The sequence below is a fragment of the Anolis sagrei genome, chromosome 1, assembly GCF_037176765.1.
Source record: "Anolis sagrei isolate rAnoSag1 chromosome 1, rAnoSag1.mat, whole genome shotgun sequence".
Lineage (NCBI taxonomy): Eukaryota > Metazoa > Chordata > Lepidosauria > Squamata > Dactyloidae > Anolis > Anolis sagrei.
Window position 1 is genome coordinate 221,714,187 of NC_090021.1, and position 22,885 is coordinate 221,737,071.

At 40.1% G+C, this 22,885-nt stretch overlaps 1 protein-coding gene across 6 annotated transcripts in view; it reads left to right on the top strand.

The window, feature by feature from the left end:
* Window positions 1–19,310, top strand: part of HSPBAP1 (HSPB1 associated protein 1) — a 71,354-nt gene extending 52,044 nt beyond the window's left edge. For 4 of the 6 annotated variants that reach the window (XM_060774672.2, XM_060774689.2, XM_060774653.2 and 1 more), the window contains 3 exons: window positions 8,257–8,340; window positions 15,494–15,604; window positions 18,716–19,310. In XM_060774672.2, the coding sequence (XP_060630655.2) occupies window positions 8,257–8,340; window positions 15,494–15,604; window positions 18,716–19,264 (744 nt within the window). In that variant the 3' untranslated portion in view covers window positions 19,265–19,310. The remainder of the gene's footprint in view (window positions 1–8,256; window positions 8,341–15,493; window positions 15,605–18,715) is intronic. The other 2 variants (XM_060774663.2, XM_060774679.2) reach the window with 2 other exon arrangements.
* The last annotated feature ends 3,575 nt before the right edge of the window (window positions 19,311–22,885 follow it).

Genomic DNA, 22,885 nt, shown 5'->3' on the forward strand with positions numbered 1-22,885 from the left:
GTCTCTCCTGGCGTTTCGCCCACATCTATGGCAGGCATCCTCAGAGATTGTGAGGTCTCTTGGAAACTTGGATTTATTTCTCTGGAATGTCCAGGGTGGGAGAAAGAACTCTTGACTGTTGGAGGTAGGTGTGAATGCTTCAGTTAACCACTTTGATTAGCATTGAATGGCCTAGCAGTTTCAAGGCCTGGCTTCTTACTGCCTGGGGGAATCCTTTGTTGGGAGGTGATGAGCTGACCATAATTGTGCTTCCACCACTGCCACCTCCATTCAAGGAAGAAAGGAAGGGGAAAGCTGCATGATTGAGAGACTTGTATGTACATTGCCATGTGGCTAGTACTGTGATTGTGCCCATATCGCAATATGTGTACCTTGAATGACAATATTCCAAAGATAGTGTTTCAGGGGCATTCATGGGCAGCCTTGAGTACAGTGGTTTCAACATTAGTTTGCTTATTTCTTTGTTCATTAGGACAAAGTAAAAGAGGCTTGTTGGTTTGTGCCTTCGAGCCTCTTTGGTGAAAGTACAGCAAACCTATAACTGGGTTTTCTTGGCAAGATTTTCTTCAGAGAGGGTTTGCCTTTGCCTTGCTCTGAGGCTAAGAGAATGTGACTTGTCCAAGGTCACTCACTGGCTTTCCATGGCTGAGCAGGTATTTGAACCCTGGTCTCTGGAATTTGAGCCCCTGGTGGCACAGTGGGTTCGGCTGAGCTGCCGAACTTGCTGACCAAAAGGTCGCTGGTTTGAATCCGGGGAGTGGGGTGAGCTTCTATCCTGCTATTAGCCTCAGCTTCTGCCAACCTAGCAGTTTGAAAACATGCAAATGTGAGTAGATCAATAGGTACCGCTCTGGGAGGAAGGTAATGGCACTCCATGCAGTCATGCCGGCCACGTGAACTTGGAGGTGTCTACAGACAACACTGGTTTTTCGGCTTAGAAATGGAGATGAGCACCAACTTCCAGAGTCGGACACAACTAGACTTAATGTCAGGGGAATATCTTTACCTTTACTTCCACAATGATAGCCCAATCCTGAAATCACTACACCACACCACACCACACTGGAAAGGAATTTCAACAAGCTCTGGTGGTTGGTTTTGTGCTGCAGCAATAGTGGTGGTATAAAATGCTCTTTTTTCTGCCTTTATTGCCCTGCCATAGACCTTCAGATAGATTTTTGTCTGTTTCCGATTTGGGTACAACAAAGTCAAACATATCAATATAAAATACATACAATAAAATACATATATCAAAACATATTATAACAAACATACACCAAACACGGGATAGAAAAATCAACACAGAGCAGCAAATACAAAATTCCTAATACAAAATTGACTGGGTAGGCCTACCAGAAGAAAATGTGCCTGTCTAGGCAGTGCAAGCATGGCTTATCTGAAATTCTAGTGCAATATAGGGTCACTATACCATATATTTCACAGAAAGCTATAATCCTGAACATATAAATACATCCTCAAGTATAAAGATATATTATTAAATATCAATGTTGGAATCATCCATGGTGTTGTAATTCTGATTTTTATGTAAAGCTGTGAAAGCTAAGCAGTGGATAAAGAAGAGCATCAGCTCATTTGAAATAACATGGACTGTCAAAAAACACAAATAAATTGGTCCAAGAGTAGATCAAACCTGAAGTCTCATTTGAAGCCAAAAACTGAGGTTGTCATACTTTACATACTTCATGAGACAACATGATTCATTAGAAAAAAGCTTGGTAAAGAAGGAAAGCAGGAAACGTGTGTTACAGATGGATTGATTTAATGAAGGAAATCACAGCCCCTGTTTCACAAGACTGAGGAGGGCTGTTGATGGCCGGAGCTCAAGGGGGACTCTCATTGATAAGGTTGCCATATGTCAAAGCTGGCTTGACAGGGAATAACAACAAAAACTGCAGCAAAGGGATGTACTTCTGAGTAAAAACACAGCAGGATTGCAGTACACGTCCCACTGCTTAAGCATGTGTTTTGTTCAACTCCACTGAAATCCTTGGGATTTCAAGGTGCTTAATGTTTTTAATCATGTCCTTGGGGTATCATTAAAATAGCAGAATTCTTACAAACAATAAACATCTTGCAAGACAATAATTTACCATAATTTGATTTCCACACAACAGATTCTGTTTAATACTCTGTCTTTGTCCTCCAAGTCTGTGTCCTGCTTTGCCTCTTAAAATATGTTTACCAAATTTTGAATCATCAACTTATTTACACGTAATAAAACTATTTATCCAAAGAGCTTGAGCATTCGATTAAATGTAAATATGGTTTACATGTGCCCATATTTTTACAGTGGAGGCAGTCAGAGTTGTTGTATTTGTTTTGCAATAATTAATTCTTTTGGATAAACAAGGGTTGAATAGTAAGCTTGGAAAAGAGCTTTAGTGGATCCAATCAAAGACCCAGCAAGCTGCTCACACAGCAGTCAGGCAGATGTTGTGAGAAGTCCCACAACAGGACAAGTCCTAAAAGAGCACCCAACTGCTGCTGGGTCTCAACAGCTGATTTAAAATTGCTCTTGTAAGATTTTTGACATCTTTGGCTGATGACAATGCCAGAAAAGCTTCAAAAGCTTTGTGCATTTTGGTTGGCCAATAAAGATATAATTTTTGGGAGAGCCCCTGGTGGCGCAATGGGTTGAACCCTTGTGCCAGCAAGACTGCTGACTGAAAGGTGGGCGGTTTGAATTCAGGGAGCGGGGTGAGTTCCCATCTGTCAGCTCTAGTTTCTCATGCGAGGACATGAGAGAAGCCTCCCCCAGGATGGTAAAACATCTGAGCGTCTGCTGGGCATTTCTCAAGTCGCTCCTGACATGAATTTTTTTTTGTAGGGTTTGGATTTTGTTGGAATTTGCCACATAGCCAACACAGTGTGCCCTGAATGTTTCTTAGAACTGATGATACTAATTCTGCTGCAACAGGTGAAACTTAACATGGGGTAGCTAATGGATTGAGAATTTTACCTGTTGTTCTTCTGGTAGCAGACTAGCACATGTTTATATTCAGGCGGACTTTTAAAACAAAAGCTATAAAGGAACAGGCTAAGGGATCCTGCATTGATTGAATCCATTGCCTTTTGTTGTTTTTTTATTTCCCATGTATTTGTTTTAATTGTTTTATTAAATGTACAGGTTTAATTCCATTTTAATATTTACTTTTTGTAAGGTTTTTATTGATATTGTTTTTTTGAGGGTGATGATAACTTTCATCGGACAACAATTTGACAAGTTTTACTTATACTGCTCCCTAAAGTTTTTCCAGATGCAACAGTACTGAAACTATTTGAGAAATCCAGTGCTCTTTGCCTAAGGAAGGGTTAGGTTCACACAAGGACAAGTGATAGACAGGGTCTTCATGGAAGTTTCTCATCTGTTGCTAATGAAGGTGAAATGTTATTACCTGTCTTTTATTGCCCTTTGTCCTCAGTCCCCAAGTGATGTGCCTCTGCCTGTACTGAGATCCCTTCAGACTAGTAATATCTGGGACAAAATGTAGGTCTGTGAACTCTAACATTGGCATGTTTCTTCTCCTGTACAAGTTTTAACATCATTGCTTGATGCTTACTCACTTACTTAGGCGATCCTTCGTTGTCTAATTATGATGGCCTTCCAAATGTAGTGTTTTGGCGGTGTATACATAGGTGATTGCGGGGCCCTATTCTTGATCTGCATGTTCTTCCACAGTGAGCGCATCAGTTTCCAGGTGGAAGGTGGTCCCGGTCAGGGTTAGCTTGATGTGCCTTCCTTTTGGTACATTTCTCCCTTTCACCCTCATTTCTGCCTCTTCGAATTCCACAGCACTGCTGGTCACAGCTGAACACCAGTTAAAGCACTCAAGGGCCAGGGCTTCCCAGTTCTCAGTATCTATGCCACAGTTTTTGAGGTTAGCTTTAAGCTTATCTTTAAATCTCTTTTCCTGTCCACCAACATTTCCTTTTCTTGAGTTGGGAGCATAAAAACTCCTTCATGTGATTTTTCATTGCTTTATGAAGAATCAAGTGAAACTTCAAATACTTGCATGCTATATTTGTGCATTTTGGTTGGCCAAAGAGGTATTGCTGCTTTGTAGATTTTCTTGTTTTTGTTGGATGGCTATCATGGCTCCTCCCGAATACCTTTCCTGATATACAGAGGTATTCTGCCTCTTCTACTGACTGAAATATATATACTATACATATATCTGTCATGACCACTAGCCACTGATAACCCCATCTTCCATAAATGTGTAAATCTCTTTCTAAAGCCAAGTTAGCAGCAGTGCACCAAAAATAGCCTACAATAGTGCAATATTTAAAACATCAGTTTCACTTTGAAGCTATGCTTTATTTGCTAAAATGTAAATACAAACATAATTAAGCCAAACCTGAAATCCCATTTATTTTCAATAGGGGAGATAGCTCAGCAAGTATTTAGTGTGAAAGATTTAGGTTGCAATTCTGTAATCAGGGAGAAGTAACTTTTAGTGAACACAGTGGATCTTCCTCCTGACTGAGTTAGATGTGTTGAATTGCATTGTTAGGTATGCAGGGGGACCAATAGGAATTCACTCATCTCTATTGAAATCCATGGGATTTAGAGATACTTACTAGGAGTGGAATGCATTATGTCTTTTGGGCTTTGTTCTTCCTCACCTGAAATTGAATTTAGTACATGAACGTTTTAGGTGGATTTCTTTTTCAGTGAAGTTATATTAACTGGATCTGGCAGAGACATTGTGCATTGCTCATAGATGTTTCCTGAATAATCCCAGTGGATTTGTAGACTTGGAGGAATGTCTTCCATGTGTCATGTTCCTCTGTGGGAATAATTCCAGAAGTATCCCTACAGAGGAAAACATATTGGAGTCAGTGTTCTGCCTTTAGGCTGGAAATGACTGCTTCATTAGTAAAGCCATTGAACATATTTGTACAACGGGCAGGCTCCAATCGTGTGGGTGGGGATTGTTTAGCTAAAAGTTTCCTGTGCATTTTGAGAAGATGGTGGGTTTCTTTCTTTTAAAAAAATACCTAAGCCTTGCAAGAGTCCAAGGCTAATAATCCTGTTTGAGATAAGAGGATTTTGGATGAGAGGTTATCAGTAGTTGTTCACTCTCTGTGGTAAATATTGGTAGAACAAGACGGTGGAGGAATTTTTTAGGCGAGATAATTCTGCTAAGAAAAAACAAGAGGAAGTAAAGTATTCTAAATGCAACACTGGACTAACTTTCTATATGACCTTGAAACAAAGTCACTCTTAAAAGGAAATGTTCCCAAACACCAAAATAATGCTGAAGGGCTTTATGTCCCATTGACCATTCTTCCTTCAACCTTTAATCTTTTAATGCTGCTTTGAGCTGCCTGTTAAACCAGTCTATACAGTGATCAATCAAAGCATGCCTTAATTTTTCTTCTGTGTACTCCATGGAGCTTCTACAACTATTTAAATACTTTAAAATTATTTTGAGGATGAACATAATAATATTGCTAATAATATGCTGAGTTTTTGTTTGTGAGATGATGTACAGGAGTGTAGTAGTCTGATGCTTGGATTTGGGATGGAAGATTATATAGCTCTGAGGCTGCCAGCACTTCTCATGAGATCCTAAACTTGGCTTTGTCAGATCCTGGATGTGGACCAGTGTTTCGGGATAAGAGAACACTTGGAAAAATTCCTTTTATAATAAATTATTATTATTATTATTATTATTATTATTATTATTATTATTTTACTGATACAAAAGCACAGTATGTCACAGCAAACGAGATCTATATGCTGGATTTCATATCACAAAATCACAAGTCGAACACTTCCCAAGTGTCTAGGACTGTGTGATGTATTTTCGAATGATGTGCGCAGATCCAAGTAAGGTGGCCTTTTGCAATTGACAGATCGTGATTTTGTCAATGTTTATTGTTTTCAAATGCCGGCTGAGATCTTTTGGCACAGCACCCAGTGCGCCAATGACCACTGGGACCACCTGTGCTGGTTTATGCCAGAGCCTTTGCAGTTCAATTTTGAGGTCTTGATGGCGGCTGGGTTTTTCCTGTTATTTTTCCTCAATGCGGCTGTCACCTGGTATGGCGACATCAATAATCCAGACTTTATTATTATTATTATTATTATTATTATTATTATTATTATTGGAGCCCCTGGTGATGCAACAGGTTAAGCCGCTGAGCTGCTGAACTTGCTGACCGAAAGGTTGGCGGTTGGAATCCAGGGAGCAGAGTGAGCTCCCGCTGTTAGGCCCAGCTTCTGTCAATCTTAGCAGTTCAAAAACATGCAAATGTGTGTAGATCAATAGGTACCGCTTCTGTGGGAAGATAAAGGCGCTCCATCCAGTCATCCTGGCCACATGACCTCTTTGGCTTAGAAATGGAGATGAGCACTCCCCGCCCCCCAGAGTCTGACACTTTTAAACTTAATGTCAGGGGAAACCTTTACCTATTATTATTATTATTATTATTATTATTATTATTATTATTATTTATAGCCCGTTTTTCTCGCTAAACGCAACCCAAAGTGGCTCACAACATTTAAAAACAATACAGATCAAGGAAACATATAACAAAAACCTATAAAACCATATTTACATGTTTTGAATTTCAAGTACCAGAATCCCCTAGCTGGCATAGCCATTGGCCAAGTTGGAGGGAATTAGGGGATTGTGGTACAAAACTGTAAATTTCCCAGGTTGTCATTGAGGGGACTTGAGAAAAAAAAATGGGGACAGGTGTCTCCATCTTGAATCCATCTAGTAATAAAAACAAACAGAATCAAGTAGCAGGTGACAACTAAGACCAAACAATTGGGCAGATTTGACTAGGACTGCTGGAATCCCATAGTAAAACACCAATCCTTTTTGTTTGGGGATTCTGGGAGATGTAGGGCCTAGGCTCTGCTGATTTCACCACTCTGGGCATTCTAGTTCATGTTGTTGGGTTTTTTTTTTAAAGCTAAAGTATGAACTTTGCCAGAGATCCCCTGCCAGGTAGAGCAAAACAGTAAAGTGCAATGGACAAATAATCTGACCTGGCTTCCTTATTTTGCTGTCAGCATCCATGACAAGCCAAAACTTTACTCTCATACTGAACAAGCCAAGGCAGTTTATTAATAAAAAGAAGCAATCTCCCAGTCCCAAGATGTGCACACTTAATTTGCCAGTTTGCATGAACACTACAGCAGGAATATATATGGTGGGTGGGGAGGATATGAGTGACAGAAACATGGAAATCAAAATGAATTGACACTGGACAAGAGTTAGGGAACAAATACAGGTAGGCACAAAGTAAAGTAGTACAAAATCTGAGCTGTGTCCAATTAGTGGTCATAGGCAGAACAGGGTGGGAAATGTCAGGTTGTAAGAGAGAGGAGACTGTTTTCAGCATCTTATCTCCAGCTTTGTCGCGATAGTCTTTTGCATAAGTCCTTCCCCAGCCCTCTCTAATTCTGATCATGTCCACCATATCCCTTGTTATTGAAGTTTGGTTTAATGATGTTTTTATACCTTGCTGTTTTTTTATTTATTAGGCTGTTATATATATTGTTTTTAACTGCATTTGTTGATATATCTTGTTGTATGCCTTGGTCTTGGTTCCTCATGTAAGCTGCCCAAATCCCTTTGGGAAGACGGTGGTGGAGTATAAAAATAAAGTTGTTGTTATTGTTATTATTGTTGTTGTTATTATGTGAGACAGGCCTCGTCTACTGAAGGATCTTGTTTGAAAGTGTTTTTTTCCTTGGACACCTAAAGATTACCCCACTTCCAGGCTGTAAAATGGCACATTGCCTATTTTTGTTAGCTGAGCAATTATTTTGCAGTTCAGTTCTTTAAGAGCTTTTAGTGTATATACCATCAAGTCCTCCTGTCCATTAGCTCCATAATATTATTTCTTGTTAACCTCTGTCTGATTTGCTTAATGATTTGATTTAATTACTGCTGCTTTTAATAATTGTTGAATTAATTTGAGGTTTAATGTTTTTATTGCTTTTCTTTTCCTAAAGCACTCTGCATATTCATTTGAATGAAAGAGAGGCACAGAACTATTAATATAATATTTTTTAAAACCCCAGCACATTCTTTGTGTGCTACAATGCAGAGAGAGGATCAGTGGAAAAGGTTTAGAAAGTATTCCTGAGAATGTAGTCAGTAAGATGTTCTTTAAACTTAAGAAAAACTTTATAATTGAAATTTTACAAAGATTTTTCAGGGCATGATTTCAGCAATATTTTAATTTTTATGCTTTTTCTCTCCCTTTCAGGTGCTGTTTGTTCCCAGACACTGGTGGCATTATGTAGAATCCATTGACCCCATCACTGTTAGTGTAAATTCTTGGATTGAATTGGTAATTTCTCTCTGTAATTATTGCTGTTTGGGAATCATTTTGGGATCCTTTTCTCTACTACAATTCCCAGGACTTGCCTAACCAGCAGTTTGGGCTGCAATTTCACTAGGTCTATAGCTACAGGATCCAGCAAAACTGTAGTCCCAAAAAGCAACTTTTCTAAACTGCACGATATTATAATTTACAATAGAGTACAGTACAAGCCACCATGTGTGCAGAACTGATAGATGCAGTGTCATTTATCTGCAGTTTCATTTACTCCTGCACAAGCTACACTCTCTGCTTGGTAGCTCCATACCATTGAAAATAATAGAGTGCACTGTTACCTGCAGTTCCAAACAAAATCCATGCATGTGTACCCCATGAATGCAGAAGTTATACTATAGTTTATAATAATAATCCAATATGTACCTATCTCTGTAACCATTTGTTAACAAAGAGTGTATCTGTGCTACACATTTAGAGCAATCTGATGCTCTTCTATTGCCTTTACTTCATCCTGTGGAATCCTGGGATATGTAGTTAGGTTAGTTACTTCAAATTCTCTGCTAAGGAGCTCCTCTATTGCTGTGGTTCAGGGAAGTGAAAGCACAAGAGCTTGCTAGTAGAGAATCTGAAGCACTTCATCAAGCTTCAAATCCAAGAATTCATTTAGGTGGAGGCCATGACAATTTAAGCAGTGTAGTATAGATGCACTTAGGTGGTTGAGATCTTCACAGTTTACATAGTTCTGTACACTTAGTTCTTCATACTATACAGTAGTTGTCAAATCTCAAGGATTGGGGGGGGGCACTGCTGGCACCTACCAGTGGGAAGGTGAGTGGGTGGGGAGGCAATTCAGAGCATGGAGAAGCAACTGGTCTCAGCTTGGGAGGAAAGAAATGAGGGTACACTCTCAAATGGAGCACTCCAACATTTTCCTACTTCCAGGAATTTTTTTAGAAAACACAGTTAACTATTAAAGAAACCTAAAGTATAATTTCCAATAAAAGATTAAAAATTCAGGGCATTACTTCACACACACACTACTGCTCCATAATTAAAATTCAAAGGCCTGTCCCAGTAACAATGTCTTCATCTGCTGGGAGAAAGACAACATGGAGGGGGTCAACCAGACCTCATGTGGATGGGAGTTCCGGGGCTTACTCTCAAGTCCTCACCAAATGCACCTGTAAATGTGATAGAACTGAGGGAAAGCCTTCCCCTGCAGGCTTCAGTCTTCAAGGGAAAGCTTTCTTGCAGTCCCATCATATCTTAAAACTTGTGCTGACTGAATAACATCTGCTTTCTAGTAAGAAGACCATCCTGGGTCTAGACAGATTTGAGATGAAGCATAAAGGCAAGCAAGTAGTCCTCTGTACCCCATCCAAAAGAACTACAATCACTGTAATGTCCCCCTTGCTTCTGCTTTCCTCCCCTGTCTTCCATGACTTTTCTACATTTGATTATAAATAGAAGCTCCACAGAGCTGTAGCTGCCCACTTGTACTTTCTAAGCACAGGAGATATCATATATTACCCATATTTCATAGAACACACAAAGCAGAGACCCATCTTCAGACCTTTTTGGACAACCAGTGGACTGCACTACAGGGCAACAGATGAAGCTCTGTCCCCTCTGTCTGCATGAACATGCCAATCAGTGGCAGAAAAAGTGAAGTCCATGTAGTCTAACAATATCTGGAGACCTATATTTAAGAACCAGTGTTCTGCATTCTGTAGAGATCAATTAGAGTGGCCTTTATTCAAGGGCGAGCTGACCTTGACATCTGTCACCCCATTGATCTCCAGGGTTGATTCGGCTGATCTGACTGGTTAGGCGGTATCCTCTTCCTCCCTCACTGCTCCATGTGAGTTCCTCCCAAAGCTGTGTGCACAGGGGAAGAGGATAGCTGCCTCAGGTAGAAGGAGTATACCAAGGTCTCCAGTTTCCATCCCTGGTTGATTCCGTTTAGTCTAACAACATCCGGAGACCTACATTTAGGAACAGGTGTTCTGAGTTCTGTAGAGATTAATTAGAGTGAACTTTATTAATACAACTAGAAATTACTCTTGGTCAGGAAGGGTAAGCTTGTCAATACCACCCATAAGTTTTGGACTGCACTTTCCAGAATCCCTCACTATTGGCCAGAGTGCCTGGGCATATGGAAAATGTAGCCCAAAACATCTAAGGGCATCAGATCTTCTACACTTTCTCTGCAGTCCAATGTTTGTGTGTTCATTTGCAGAGTAGTGCGGATAAAGGGGAGAAAATTGAGACACTTTCAGTATTTAAAAGTGGAAAATGGTGCTACTTTGCTTTGGGGGAAGGTTGTATGATCTCTTGGTTGTAAGATGGGCAAGCTGTGGCCCTACAGATGTTGGACCCATCAGTGGTTATGCTGGCTTAGGGCTGGTAGGAATACAGTCTTACAACACCCAGAAGACCAAACGTTGATTCTCCCTGCATAACAGGTGCCTTAGTCATAGTTTTTATTACCTTGGCATTGCAGTCAAGTATAACCAAATGAAACTGCAGGTTCTAATCTAATGCACTACTTCTAGCTAACATCCTTTGCCCTGAAATTAAAAACTTCATGACAATATAGAAGATTTGAGCTATGGGGCATTGTTTTAGCCTGCATCTAATCTTGGCAGTGACAGCTGATTATACCCCGTTATCCCTTGAGATGACAACAGTGTTACTTTTTGGATGTAGGGTTATCTGTCTTGAAAAAATATTGCGTGACATGGGTGCTAAAACTTAATACCGGGAACATTTCCATTATTCACTGAAGCATTCTTTGGCTTCTAGAAGTAACCAGCTGCTATCAGTTTGATATGATAGGTGTGTAATATGCCAACTTCAGTAGCCCTACCGATACAATTAATTATTTTTCTGAGACCTTGCAATAGGAGAACATTTTAATTTGTTTTCAACACCCTGAGACCACTTCAGACCTTGCATCCTGAACCAAATGATTAATGTTATTCATGAATTCCATCAGACAGAAAGAACTTTCTGGAGTTGAAAACCTTGCAATGCTCAATAGTTTTCATATACCAATTGGAAGATGACAAAAATCTTCACATTTTAAAATGTTAATGACTGAACTGAAATGGTTCTGTCTTGTGAAACTATTTTGTGATAATATCAAAAGGTTTAGAGGAAGGATATCAGAAACCTCAAGGAGGAAATCTTCAAGTCCATTTTCTTGGAACAATATCTTTTTCTTTTCTTTCTTTCTTTCTTTCTTTCTTTTTTTTTTTTTTGTAAATTTTCCACCTACATTGAATTTATCAGTTAATGGCCCTGGGCATTTTCCGGCATTTGTATTTCATTTATCAATACCATTAGCTATTTAGTCACAAGGTTTTATACAGTAACTGAAGACTTCATGGTCCATGATACACTGTGACTGTAAACACTATAAAACAATTCTGAGAGGCTCCCAAGTCTTTTGTGATGCATCAGTTTTCATAAGACATGTGGATTCATTGAACGTGACTCCAAACTTCTTTTCCACCTGATGAAAAATCTGCTGTTAGATTTTGAAGGTCACGTTAGGTGAGTTCCCATGACAAGCCCATCAGGGACTGTCCAACTGTTAGCTTTGAAGTCATCCTTTTGCAAGGGTTTTTGAGCAGAATTGGGGTACCCAAACTTTTTTTAAAAGGAGACTATCCAAAAGAAACCAAGGTGGTTATCTGCACTAAATGAACCTAAACCATTTTTCCAGGACTTCTAGTTATCTGCTAATAGTGTGGGCAGTGTGTTGTCAAAGGCTTTCGTGGCCAGAATCACTGGGTTACTGTGAGTTTTCCGGGCTGTATGGCCATGTTCCAGAAGCTTTCTCTCCTGAATGTAGTGTAGGCAGTGATAGTATGGATAAATTTATTCAAATTCTGCATACTAAGGAAACTACATCCGGCATCTTCAACTTGAATAATGGTCAATCAATCAAATAGTTTATTGTACCAGCCCAAGGCCATGACAAAAAGGTACAGGTGCAGGGTGGACAGAATTGTACCCTCTAGGCAAATAGGAAGCAAAAGATAACAAACATAGGTGAGCTTCATGCTTACACAAAGAGCAAAAAATAATGTGAATTATCGATAGTTACTGAGGAAGTGTCAAATTAGCCCCTTGAGTCTCTGTATCAGGTGACGACAATTATATCTAGCTCTCTCTTTTTGAAGCTTTTTGCAGACAAAGCAAAGAGGGACAATTTATACATTACATAATCATTTGATTCACTTAGCAAAAACTGGACAGTTTTTACAAGAGAGTTCTCATTATCTTTTACCAGCAGCGGTTTCAAATATCTTCCTCTCGAGTCACTATACAAAGGGCAATTTAGCATGTAGTGCACAATGTCTTCCACCTGACACTGGCTACAGATGCAAAGTCTGTTTTCCAGTGGCACACCATAGTAACGACCATCTAACGCCGTGGTGGGCATTACTTGGAATGGCATTTAAGTGAAAGCAATTCTTAAGGAGAATGGCTTAAGTTTAGTCAGATATATGACTCTAAAATGTTAGGATTTCAACAAGGGGAACCATGGAGAGAATGTTGTGTTCCTGATTTATTGCAGATCCCTTCATGAATCAGTCCAAAATAGCCAGTCTTGTATTTGCCTCTTACCCATGTCCAAGGCAGAATTCAACTCGGGAAGTGTGTAGCTGTGTAGGAGATTTTCTAAACTTATTTTCCAATGTTGATGGTTACTTATTTCCAAGTAACACAGTGCTGGAAGATGGTTACTTGTTAGAGTGGCAATTCGTTTAAAGTATCTTAATTGGACACAATCTACTTTTGTCTTGACTGATGGCCAAAGTTTTCAGAGTAACTTGTTCTGTAATATTTCCAAGGTTTTACAAATGTTATTATCTAGGCTCCAGATTTCTGCACTATATATCATCTGTGTCAACAACTTGCTACTGATTTTTTTTTGAGCAGGTTCAATTAGCTGACCACCATGAGTATGGAAAAAATTTCAACAGAGCTCTTATTGTTGTCTTGATTTTCAACTTCACTGCTTCCCTGTGGCATTTTCAGGAAAGAGGTTCACTAAAAACAATTCCCAGATATTTGAATAGATGGGTTTGTTCTACGGCATGTTGGTCTCAATACCATTTATACCTAGGGCAGCATCTGCCAAAAACCATAACCTTGGTCTTGGAGTAATTTATTGACAGACATTCCTCTTCACAGTAGGTACTGAAAGCCTTCAGAAGACCCAATCAAGAGAGGGAGATGAGCATTAGATCATCTGCATACTTCAGGACGAAAAACTTTCTGTTTCTGGTTACTGGTGAAGGTGTCAGTTTTAGCTAAACATGGGACTAAATCATTCATATATATGTTAAAATGAAGGTCAGAGTTGGCAGAAATTGTCTGAAAGAAGCTTGTCCAACAACACGGGCAGTAAAACAAAGATGCTTACTGGCCCCACCTTGAATAACATTATGGTGCACTCATTTGTTAATATTGAATTATATCAAAGATAATGGCATCATTAGAAATATCAAGTGTTTACTCAAGCTTTGCTAAATAGATGAGAAATAAGAATGAGACACAACATAGGGGTGAAAAGGAATCTATGGAGAGCTAAGGATGGGAATTCTATAGCTCTACAGATGTTGGATTGCAACTCCAGTCCTCCCTGCCATTGGCTATGCCGGCTGGGATAGCAGGAAGTTCCAGTTCAACAACATCTGGAGGTCTGCCTGATTCCCATTTCTAATGTAAAATTTTAACAAGGAAGTCATAACCTATTGTGTGCAGAGCTGGGCTAGGACATTTTCCTGCCTGAGGCAGAAAAGCAAATAAACCCACCAAATCCCTCCAATCCACTAAAGTCAAGGCATACAGCATCAAAAACAGCTAAATTATTTTAGCATCCTGAGGCAGAAAATCCTGCAAACACCTCTCTCCATTCTTGGTGGTAAAACGACAGCCATAAATGAAGTACCTGGCAATTTGTTGCCCTTTTATGACATCCCAAAATCTGCCAGAGTCCCTGGCCTTGACTGTTCAGTAACAGTCTGAACATGACTGCTTATTTCCTCAGCACTGTAGCCACCCAAGTACTGTTGCCCACTAAATTGGTGTCTCCTTGTCCCTAAATCAGTTCCCAGCTCTAATGCCTTTGAGTTGGACAGTCAGGCTCTGCCTTTCTAGGCATCTTATTCTGACAAAAACCTAAATTAGTCTTTGTATCTCATCCCCTAAAGGCACCCGGGAAAGACGCGACAGCTTGTAACGTGTAAGAATCAATTACTGGATTCTTGTTTCATCTTTAAAAGCTGTGTGCTGGTATCCTTCGTTAAAGACAACATTTACCCACCCCGCTTTGCTCGCTGTTTAAGGCTGCAATAATGCATAAGTAGGCTGGTGGTACTGTCAGATGACAGTATGCTCCCTGGAATTTAAAATAATTTAGTCTTACATTTTTAATAGTTCCCAAGGCGTTTGCCGTCTCACAGCAATATCCTTTGTGTTTCCAGAGCTTAAATCATTTAGAGACACAATTTGGGACATGCCTTTTTGATCTTCCTAAATTAAAGATCCTATATGTTAGATGCTATCCCTGTGGTATAAATTACGGATCAGAAGCCTCAATTAACAAGGCACTAATGCAATGCATTGTCTCCCAATTAGTAAAATGTGATTGCTTGGTCGTGTGGTGTTTATGGGCATATGATGCAGTGAAAGTCTAGCTATGATTCTAAGAGATGTTAATCTCTGGGGTGATGTGCATTGCACAGTCTTATAACATGAGAGGCTTTGCTCTTGAACCCTTGAGTCTAAATCCAGTGTCCCATCCCCACTTGAGTAAACCTACTGAATGAATGGAAAACGATCTTGTAGCACCTTAGAGACCAACTAAAATAGTTTTAAGTGCTACAGAATCCCTTTGCATTCTGATATTCCAGATGAACAACAGTTTGAATCAATGGAATTTAATTTCCAATTAGCCTGCTTTCTGCTCAGTTTCCACCAGCAGGTAAAGACCTTTTTGTGTCAGTAGGCCTTTTGGCTCCTTGTTTCATAGAAATTGTTCTGTGACCCCTACTTTTTGAAGTCTCTTCTCTTTATTTCTCTTTTCTTGCCTTTATTTCAGTGTACTGTAATTCCAATTGCCAACTGGATAATTTCTTTGTTACAGGGTGCAGATCATGAAGCCCGCGTAGAAGAGGCAATAACTCGGACACTGATATGTGCAGTCAAATCAATAGAAAACCCTGCTGCGTCCGATGCCTGGCTCAATCCTACTGAGGTCAAATTCTCCTTTTCATTACTCAACCAAAGTTTGTACATGTTTTTGCTTGGGTGACATTTTTGAAATACTACAATACAAATTTCTTCTTTCCCTTCAGCTTTTACAAAATCCATGTTTGGTATCTCTAGTATAATGGAGTGAAAGTCTGTGTTGCATGATCTTGGATTAGCACTGCAGAGAAACAGCCCTGATAAACAACAGAATTTATTCTGTTTGTATATACCTATATTAACCATTGTAAAATAAATATTGACTTTGTTAAACAGCTACAGACAGAATGAAGTACTTTTAATGGTGCATATGTTTGAGAGAGACAGATGCTGTACACTTCCATACTATACAATTATAATATCTTGGTTACATTTTAATTGGTGTTGTTGCATCCAGAAATTTTTTAAATTGCCGAATCTAGGAATTTGTAATTCTAGGAGGTTCTAGAGCTCTGTGGATGACTGAAATAGATTATTGATTATTGATTATATAAGTATAAATCCCAACACTGTACCACCACTTGGCCTGTTTAAGTAAAAATCAGAAACTGAATAAGCTGTAACAATCTTCTGGCCGAAAAACCTTATAAAAGAACACTGGCTACCACCACACTTAAAAGAAATGTTAAGCCCTTTTCTCTTGTCTTGAGGTATCTTTAGGCTAGAATGTGCTGAATTCGCACTCAGGCTTTGTACTCTGAGGTAACAATAAAGAGATTACTTTGTAAATGCATGCTGCCACCATTTAAACTTTGATTTCTTCTATAAACTGCTTGGTAACTTCTCACACAGAGGCACACTGAGATAGATGTTGTGAACAAATAACAATGTTGTTTATTTGAGAGAACTTGAACAATACAGGCTTTAAGCTTAGCTGTTTCAATATTGGATAAAAGCGTATGGTTTCTTTAAACAGTTCAAAACTTAGTTACAAATAACACTCCTCTCTCCCTCCAGAAACTACTGACAGGATTCCTCTCTGCCTACTATTTCTAAACTCCACACAGACAGCCCTTTCCTTCTGGATCTGTCTCTCCACTCCACCAGCTATCTTTCCCAGTAATCTTCTCACTAACTAACTCTGCTGACTAACTGTCCAACTTTAGGCTTCACTAACTCTTCTCTTCTTCACACTCAACCCAATCTCCTTCTTCTTTGACACACCGACACTAACTGAGCTCTCAGGTTTTAAAATACCCCCTTAAAGACATTTTTTTCATTTTCTCAAGTTAAGCTCCGCCCACTTTCACATTTCCCTCCAAGCTGCTCCTAAGCACCGCCCCCTCCAGGAAATTAGTTTCTAAAATGGATGCCCCCAGGCACCCTTCTAAAATGGCTTCTGAACTTCCTGGGCCTACTTTTCTGAGCTTACTCTGCCTTGAAAAAGATATGTAATTCATCACAATGACCATTCTAAACAGCACATGAGACTACCAGCTCCAGGCTTCCATTAGATGAAACCATGGCTACTGTCAAAAGTACTGTCAAAATGCTGCAACTTTGTAGTGTCAAAGGGTCAATTGTATATCAGATCAGAAGAAATGAGATTCCAGAGTAATTTCATGATAGGAATTGTGGTTCCACAATGAAATAGACTGTCAATGAAGGTGCTGGATTCCTCTTTATTGGAGGTTTATTGACAGAAATTAGATAGACGTTTATCAGGATTGTTTTTCCATGACAGTGAGTTTGGCCCCCGGTGGTGCAATGGTTTAAACCCTTGTGACAGCATGACTGCTGACTGACAGGTCAGCGGTTTGAATCCGGGAGGAGCAGGTTGAGCTTCTCTGTCAGCTCCAGGTCCCCATGCGGGGACATGAGAGACACCTCCCACAAGGATGGTAAAACATCAAACATCCGGGCATCCCCTGAGCAACATCCTTGCAGACAGCCAAATCTCTCACACCAGAAGCAAATTGCAGTTTCTCAAGTCGCTCCTGACACAGAAAAAAAGAGAGCTAGTTGTTAGCTCCTGCTAGAGGATACTTACCAGATAGTTTTTCATATAGGTATTTGAAAAGGTAGAGCAGTTCCAATCTGTATGGCTTCAGAAATTTGGCAACATTATATGAAAGCTTACTGGTGGGGAATGTCCACACAGAGAAGGGGACCCAGAAGTTTGGTCCCCTCAGATCAGATTCAGCACTAAGATACTGAAGAGTGAAGGTTTTAAGGAGGCTTAACAATGGTATCCAAAGTTAGAATAGGCGAAGGGGCAACTGTGGCATGACTTGTTATGACTGAAAAGGAGACAAGGGAATAAAGGGGGAAGAAGGGAACAAGTAAGTAGTATGCTACAAGGTTGGCAGATCCTTTTTAAATTTTACTATCAATCTTCCTTAAGGTGAATAGTAGCTTTGATGGTACTAAACGTCACATATTGGAGATCTCCTATTTAAGAAGCAAGCAGGACAGTTAAGGGTAGATTTGTTGCTTCTGTTGAGGATTGCAGAAGGCAGGAGGAGGATTGTAGTGAGGACTGTAGAAATCAGTCAGAGACCAACAGCAGGACTAAACCTGATGTCACTGGAAAAGTAAGAACAAGACATTAAATTTGGGGGAATGGGCATAAAGTCCCCTTTGAAAATGGCCATCAAGGGAGCCAAACATTTGAAAGAAAAGCTGTCTCTAGAGTTTCAGTTGTTAGACTACTGGAAAAATATCCAGAAAATAAATCAGTACTGTGAAAATCCAGTTGCTTTTCCAAGCCAGTCAGGGCCCTTCCACACAGCCATATAACCCAGAATATCAAGGCAGAAAATCCCACAATATCTGCTTTGAACTGGAATATTTGAATCCACACAGTTCAAAGCAGATAATATGGATTATGTATGGAAGGGGCCTCTGCTGCAGTCTACCAGAACCATATTTCTAAATTAACTAGAGTAGATTCCAGCTGGAAAATTGGCTGTTAAAATGGTGGTAGGTAGAAGTTTAACCTAAGAACCATTCTAAGTCACACTTTGAAACTAGCATTTGTAGTTGGTTATGCTTTAGTTTAGTAAGGACATATGGAGCAACATATGAATAGGTTGGAATTAGCAATTCAATTTAGGCTAAATCTGAAGAGTTGCAGGTTTGGAAATTCTAAAGGTGTGTTTATTTGTTTACTTTTTAGGTTGAAATAACATCTCATGAAACCAACCTCAAATACTTAAATGGAGCTGTTTCTGCATATTTAGAGCATAAGAAGACCAGTACAATTGAATACAGACTTAGTGGATCTCAGGATGCTGAAGGGATTCTTCAAGACCCATGTAAAAAAAGGAAAATCCAAGCAAACCCAGAAGCACAGGACATAAGAGTCAAGCCCTGTGAATCTCATCTAGCGAGAATCAAAACAAAAAACATGGGGGAAAATCCCTTTGGACCAAATCTCTTGCAGGTTTTACCACAGTCTCAGAAAACACATGCAAAAGAAATAGCTGAGCAGAGCTCCCAAGGCCTTCTTAGTGGAAATGATGGACGCTTTGGAAAATTGCACCCTGCAGGGAACACATTTGGAAAGGATAGTGATTCCAGGGCATTTGTTGATCAGAAGGATACAAACTTGAGTGCTGACTCCTCCAAAACAGTCATTAGCACAAACGATTTGCTAGACTGTGTGTTGCATCCCTGTGTTGTCAGTCTAATGGCTCATCTTTTGCTGGAAAGAACAAGTGTTTAACATTCTATGTATTTCCCTTTCTGAAAAATAAAGGCTTAATATCAAACATGGTCTGTTGATTCTTCAACTTCCTTATACTCAAGGATAATAGCTCTACAGCAGCATTTTTAAAAGTATACCTTTGAGCTTTCCAACAGCATGTCAGCCTTTTGAGGACATATGGAAATTATACAGTTGTAGAAACACCTAGCATTTTGGCTAAACAAGGTTTACAGCACAGTTGTCCGGCTGGTCAGCACTATTTCCCCAGTATTGCAAATGCCCACTCCATCTGATTCTAGAGCATATACATGAGGTTTTTATTCAGTACCTCTGAGAAAGAACATATCTTTCCTGGAGGGGAAAAATGCTGAATAACACTGAGCCTAAAAAAAAACCCTGTGGCATCCCTCTAGTCACTTCCCTCCAGAATGAAGAGGCGCCTTTGGTGAGCACCCTTTCAGTTTGGCTGGTTAACCAATTGCGAATCTAACAATAGCATTTTTTAGTCTTCATTTTACTAGCTTCCTTGCAAGACTACCATGACTTAATGATAAAATAAAAAACTATAGAAATAAGATTAACGTGGAATGACTTGCTTTTGTGAAAACCATGTTGACTTCTAGTGATCACAACACTCCTTTTCTAAATACGTAATTATCTGCCCTAGAATCTTTCCTGGGATTGACATTTAAGATTAGGAGAGGGTTTATGAGAGTAGCAAACATTTTCATTTCTGTTGTCTAGTTTGTGAATTTCTATATGTAGTCTTGTGGAAAAGGACGGTTCAGTTTTCCTATTCAGATTTCCCCCCTTCCTATTCGGTTTCTTCAATTTACATTTTACTTATTAATATTTATATGATGCCACCTCCTAGTTGTCTCTAGATTAATTTTGTTTCCACTGAATTTTCCTATGGAATGTATTTAATTTGAATTGGCCTAATTTATCTACAAATGTTTGTTCAAAGGTCACTAACATGTTTTTATGATTTTCCTATGAACCAGTTCTGAATTCTTCCCTGCTCCCACTGGCAAGAAAGATAGTTTTGGCATAAACGTCAACCAATAATAATCTCATATAGCTCTAATTGGCTTGTATTAAAAGAAAAAAGTGAATACTTTATTCCAGTCCTTCTATTTTTCCATTAAGTGACTCCATTAAGCTGTATATCATTTTGGGAGAAGGTCTTATCAGTTTCCTTAGTTACAGCATTCTCCTGGCATCCTTAAAAAAATCTATGTCAGGTTGTCAACCAGTACTTGATTCAATCCAAATTGCTTCTTTGTCATGAGCTATAGAACAGGTACCCACTCCCCGGATGTTGCTGACATACATTTTCTATGTGAATCATGATGGGAATAATAGTCCCATCAACACCTGGGTGGCCTTGGCTAAGTGGTGACCACCAGAAACAAAACTGCTGGTGGCCATTGCTTGCTGGCTGGAGCATCAGCATCAGAACCACCAGCAATTCTGCACTAGGCTGTCTCAACTCATTTGTGCCACTGGTCCAGCTCAGTGCTGTGCAATGTGGACACCCACCAGCCACTGAGCCAGCTCTGTGACTGGTTGTGTGGATTCCTCTGGCACTCATCTGGGGAACCCCACTCTGGATCCGCTCTGACATGTGAAGCCAGTGTAAATGGGCCCCTAGTCTACTTTCTCAGATGTATCTGAGGAAGTAGATTTAGACTATGAAAGCTTGTGTTGTTTGACTTAGTTGATTTTTCACTGTCCCCCATAGACAGACTTTTTACTATATGGACCTGAAATATACAGGGTATCTATCAGCACAAAACATTTTCTTCTATGTGCCAATGGCAAGATGGTGCACTACTAATCCTATGCACAGAAGACAATTGCAGTTATAATTGGATTTTACTTCCTCACTCATAAACCAGTGTCTGTCATCAGTAATGGACAGGATGAAGGAAAACAAACTGAGACTTAATACAGACAAGACAGGGGTATGCCTGGTCTGTTAGAAGGCAGATCAGGGAATAGGGATCCAGCCTGTGCTGGATGGGATCACATTTCCCCTGAAGACACAGGTCCGTAGTTTGGGGGTCCTTGACTCGGCACTGAACCTGGAAGCCCAGGTATCGGATCGGAGGTAGCCAGGAGGGCCTTTGCACAATTGAAACTTGTGTGCCAACTGCTCCCATTCCATGAAAAGCCAGATCTGACCATGGTGGTATGCTCGTTAGTTACATCCTGTCTGGATTACTGTAATACGCTCTATGTGGTGCTGCCTCTGAAGCGTTCTTGGAAACTTCAGCTGGTTCAAAGAGCTGCAGCCAGCTTGCTAACTGGGGCTGGCTACAGGGAGCATATGACCCTCCTGTTGCAGCAGTTCCCCTGACTGCCTGTCTATTACCGGACACAATTCAAAGTGCTGGTTATGACCTTTAAAGCCTGTCTAGGTTAATCTCCAAGGTATTTGGCCAACCGCATGTCCTTATATGAACCTGCCCGGGCCTTGAGATCTCAAGGAGAGGTCTTTCTCTCGGTCCCACCACCATCTCAGGCTTGATTGGTGGGAACAAAAGAGCAGGACTTTCTCCTTGGTGGCTGCCCCTCGACTCTGGAATTCCCTGCCCAGGGAAGTCAGAACAGCCCCTTCCCTGCTGTCCTTCATGTGGCAGGCTAAAACCTTTTTATTCAGGCAAGCTTTTAAGAATATCAAGGGCTGTTGTGATTTTGTGGTGTGATTTTATATGCATTTTTGGTTTTAACCTGGATTGTTTTAGTACTAATGTTGTTTAATACTGTTTTAATATTTGTATATTTTAAGTTGTATTGAAATGTTTTTAGTTGTGAGCTGCTTTGAGTCTCTATATGAAGAGATGGAGCGGGATATAAATAAACATAATAAATCAATAAATAAGCAAAACTGTATTCTTCACTGCAGCTGAAGATTGCAGGTTAACTTAGCGGGCATCAGGCAGACCATGCAAGACACACCTGTGCTCTCCTACCTCACTGACATCAAGGCTTCACCTGGCATTTGGTGCTTTCCCATTCAGGCAAATTCTGCACTGCAGCACCAGGGCAGCTGTGGCAGTGGCATCTCTTAAACGGGCTGTCTCGCTCTCTGCTTGCTCCATCTTTCCCAACAGCATTCCCTATAAAACACAGGGAGAAAGCGACTGGGCAAAGCCTGACAGTCTCGGACAGCCACAAGCAGTCATGTTGGGAGAGTGGGGGCAGGATTAAAGGGCCTGCCGTGCTTCCTGCCGTTAGAATATGCCACGTGAGGCAGGCCCCTTGCCCAGCCTACTGGCCCCTTGCCCAGCCTATATACAGCAGCCTTTACATGTTAGAAGTTGGCTCAATCATCTCTTCTCACACCAAATCATCTCACACCAAACTTCTTCAGTCTCCCAAAACTTAACAAAAAACTTTTATTTCTACTTTGAAATTCTACTATCACACTTAGGTAGCCCAGAAATGTCTATTTTAACAGGTAGTGACTGTTTTAAGTGTTTGCCATGTTTTATTTTGGTTTATTCGTTTTGATCTCCATTTTACATGGAAATATATTCATATGCATTATTACTTGTTTGAATAGCTTCACTGTGTTTAACTTTGATGATGATAGGGTGCCATGCTTATTTGTGGACTATAGAACTGTTGAGT